The 1050-nt window shown below is 32.7% G+C and overlaps 1 protein-coding gene across 1 annotated transcript in view; it reads left to right on the forward strand.

The window, feature by feature from the left end:
• Positions 1 to 1006, forward strand: part of LOC106884394 (metabotropic glutamate receptor 3) — a 498339-nt gene extending 497333 nt beyond the window's left edge. Inside the window, exon 11 of the mRNA XM_014935749.2 lies at positions 168 to 1006. Within this exon, the coding sequence (XP_014791235.1) occupies positions 168 to 331 (164 nt within the window). The 3' untranslated portion in view covers positions 332 to 1006. The remainder of the gene's footprint in view (positions 1 to 167) is intronic.
• The last annotated feature ends 44 nt before the right edge of the window (positions 1007 to 1050 follow it).

A 1050-nucleotide genomic window follows, 5' to 3' on the forward strand; every position in this document is an offset into this window, starting at 1 on the left:
TGTGTGTGTGTGTGTGTGTGTGTGTGTGTGTGTGTGTGTGTGTGTGTGTGTGTGTGTGTGTGTGTGTGTGTGTAAATCTTCTCGTTCAATGATGTTTGCCTTGTACCGATATGAGTAAACAGTCTATATATGTTTTAAAGTTGATTTTTCTCTCTTCCTTTTCCCAGAGGTAGAAATGACACAGCGCCTGAAGCGTTCCAGCTCATTCAGCAGTCTATACAGCCGATCAACAAATGCTACGCAGACACAAAGTTTTAACGGACACAGTGTTAGTACACAAACTTTAGATAGTCTTGGAAATGAGTTTGACGATCATGATGTTGAACTGTAATAACTTTAGCTTTCTGAAACATGTGTATGTTTTACGTTCTGAATTTGAAGGAGGTAAATTAAATAATAAAAGTATATAAAATATAAATTCTATGAGAATTCCAATAACATTACAACACCATCAATCGCAACCATCGATCACAGTGAACGTATTGGCGGTGTCTTCACAAAAACAACAAGAACGAGGAATATTAGATCGTCAGATGCATGACATATCGCAACCATCACATTCGAAATCCTAGCTACGACAGAATACGTGGATTTCTCAAAAACCATTGTATGTCTGTGACACGAATACCAACGACAGCAGCAATAAATGAGAAACATAAAAATACAACTGTAACAGAAAATAAGAAATATAACAACAATAACAATAACAACAAAAACAAAAAATTGCAACAATGATAACAACAACAATAACAATATTGATGACAATACAATCAGCAAAACGGGAGCAACACAATCAGAATCAATAATATATTCATCAAATAAAAGGTTGTAAACTGCTGAAAGATTCAGCATTAAACAAAAAGTCAAAAATCAAAACAACATTGACAGCAAAAAACAGTGTTTAAATGAATATTTTCCCTTTTCCTTAACTTTTTTCATCTTAAAAACATCATTTGGTGTCATTTAGTTACGTTCTTTGGTGAGAAAGAAAACAACAAAAGCAAAAAACAGCAATTTATTTATATATATATATATATATATATATATATA

The sequence above is a fragment of the Octopus bimaculoides genome, chromosome 12 (assembly GCF_001194135.2).
Source record: "Octopus bimaculoides isolate UCB-OBI-ISO-001 chromosome 12, ASM119413v2, whole genome shotgun sequence".
NCBI lineage: Eukaryota > Metazoa > Mollusca > Cephalopoda > Octopoda > Octopodidae > Octopus > Octopus bimaculoides.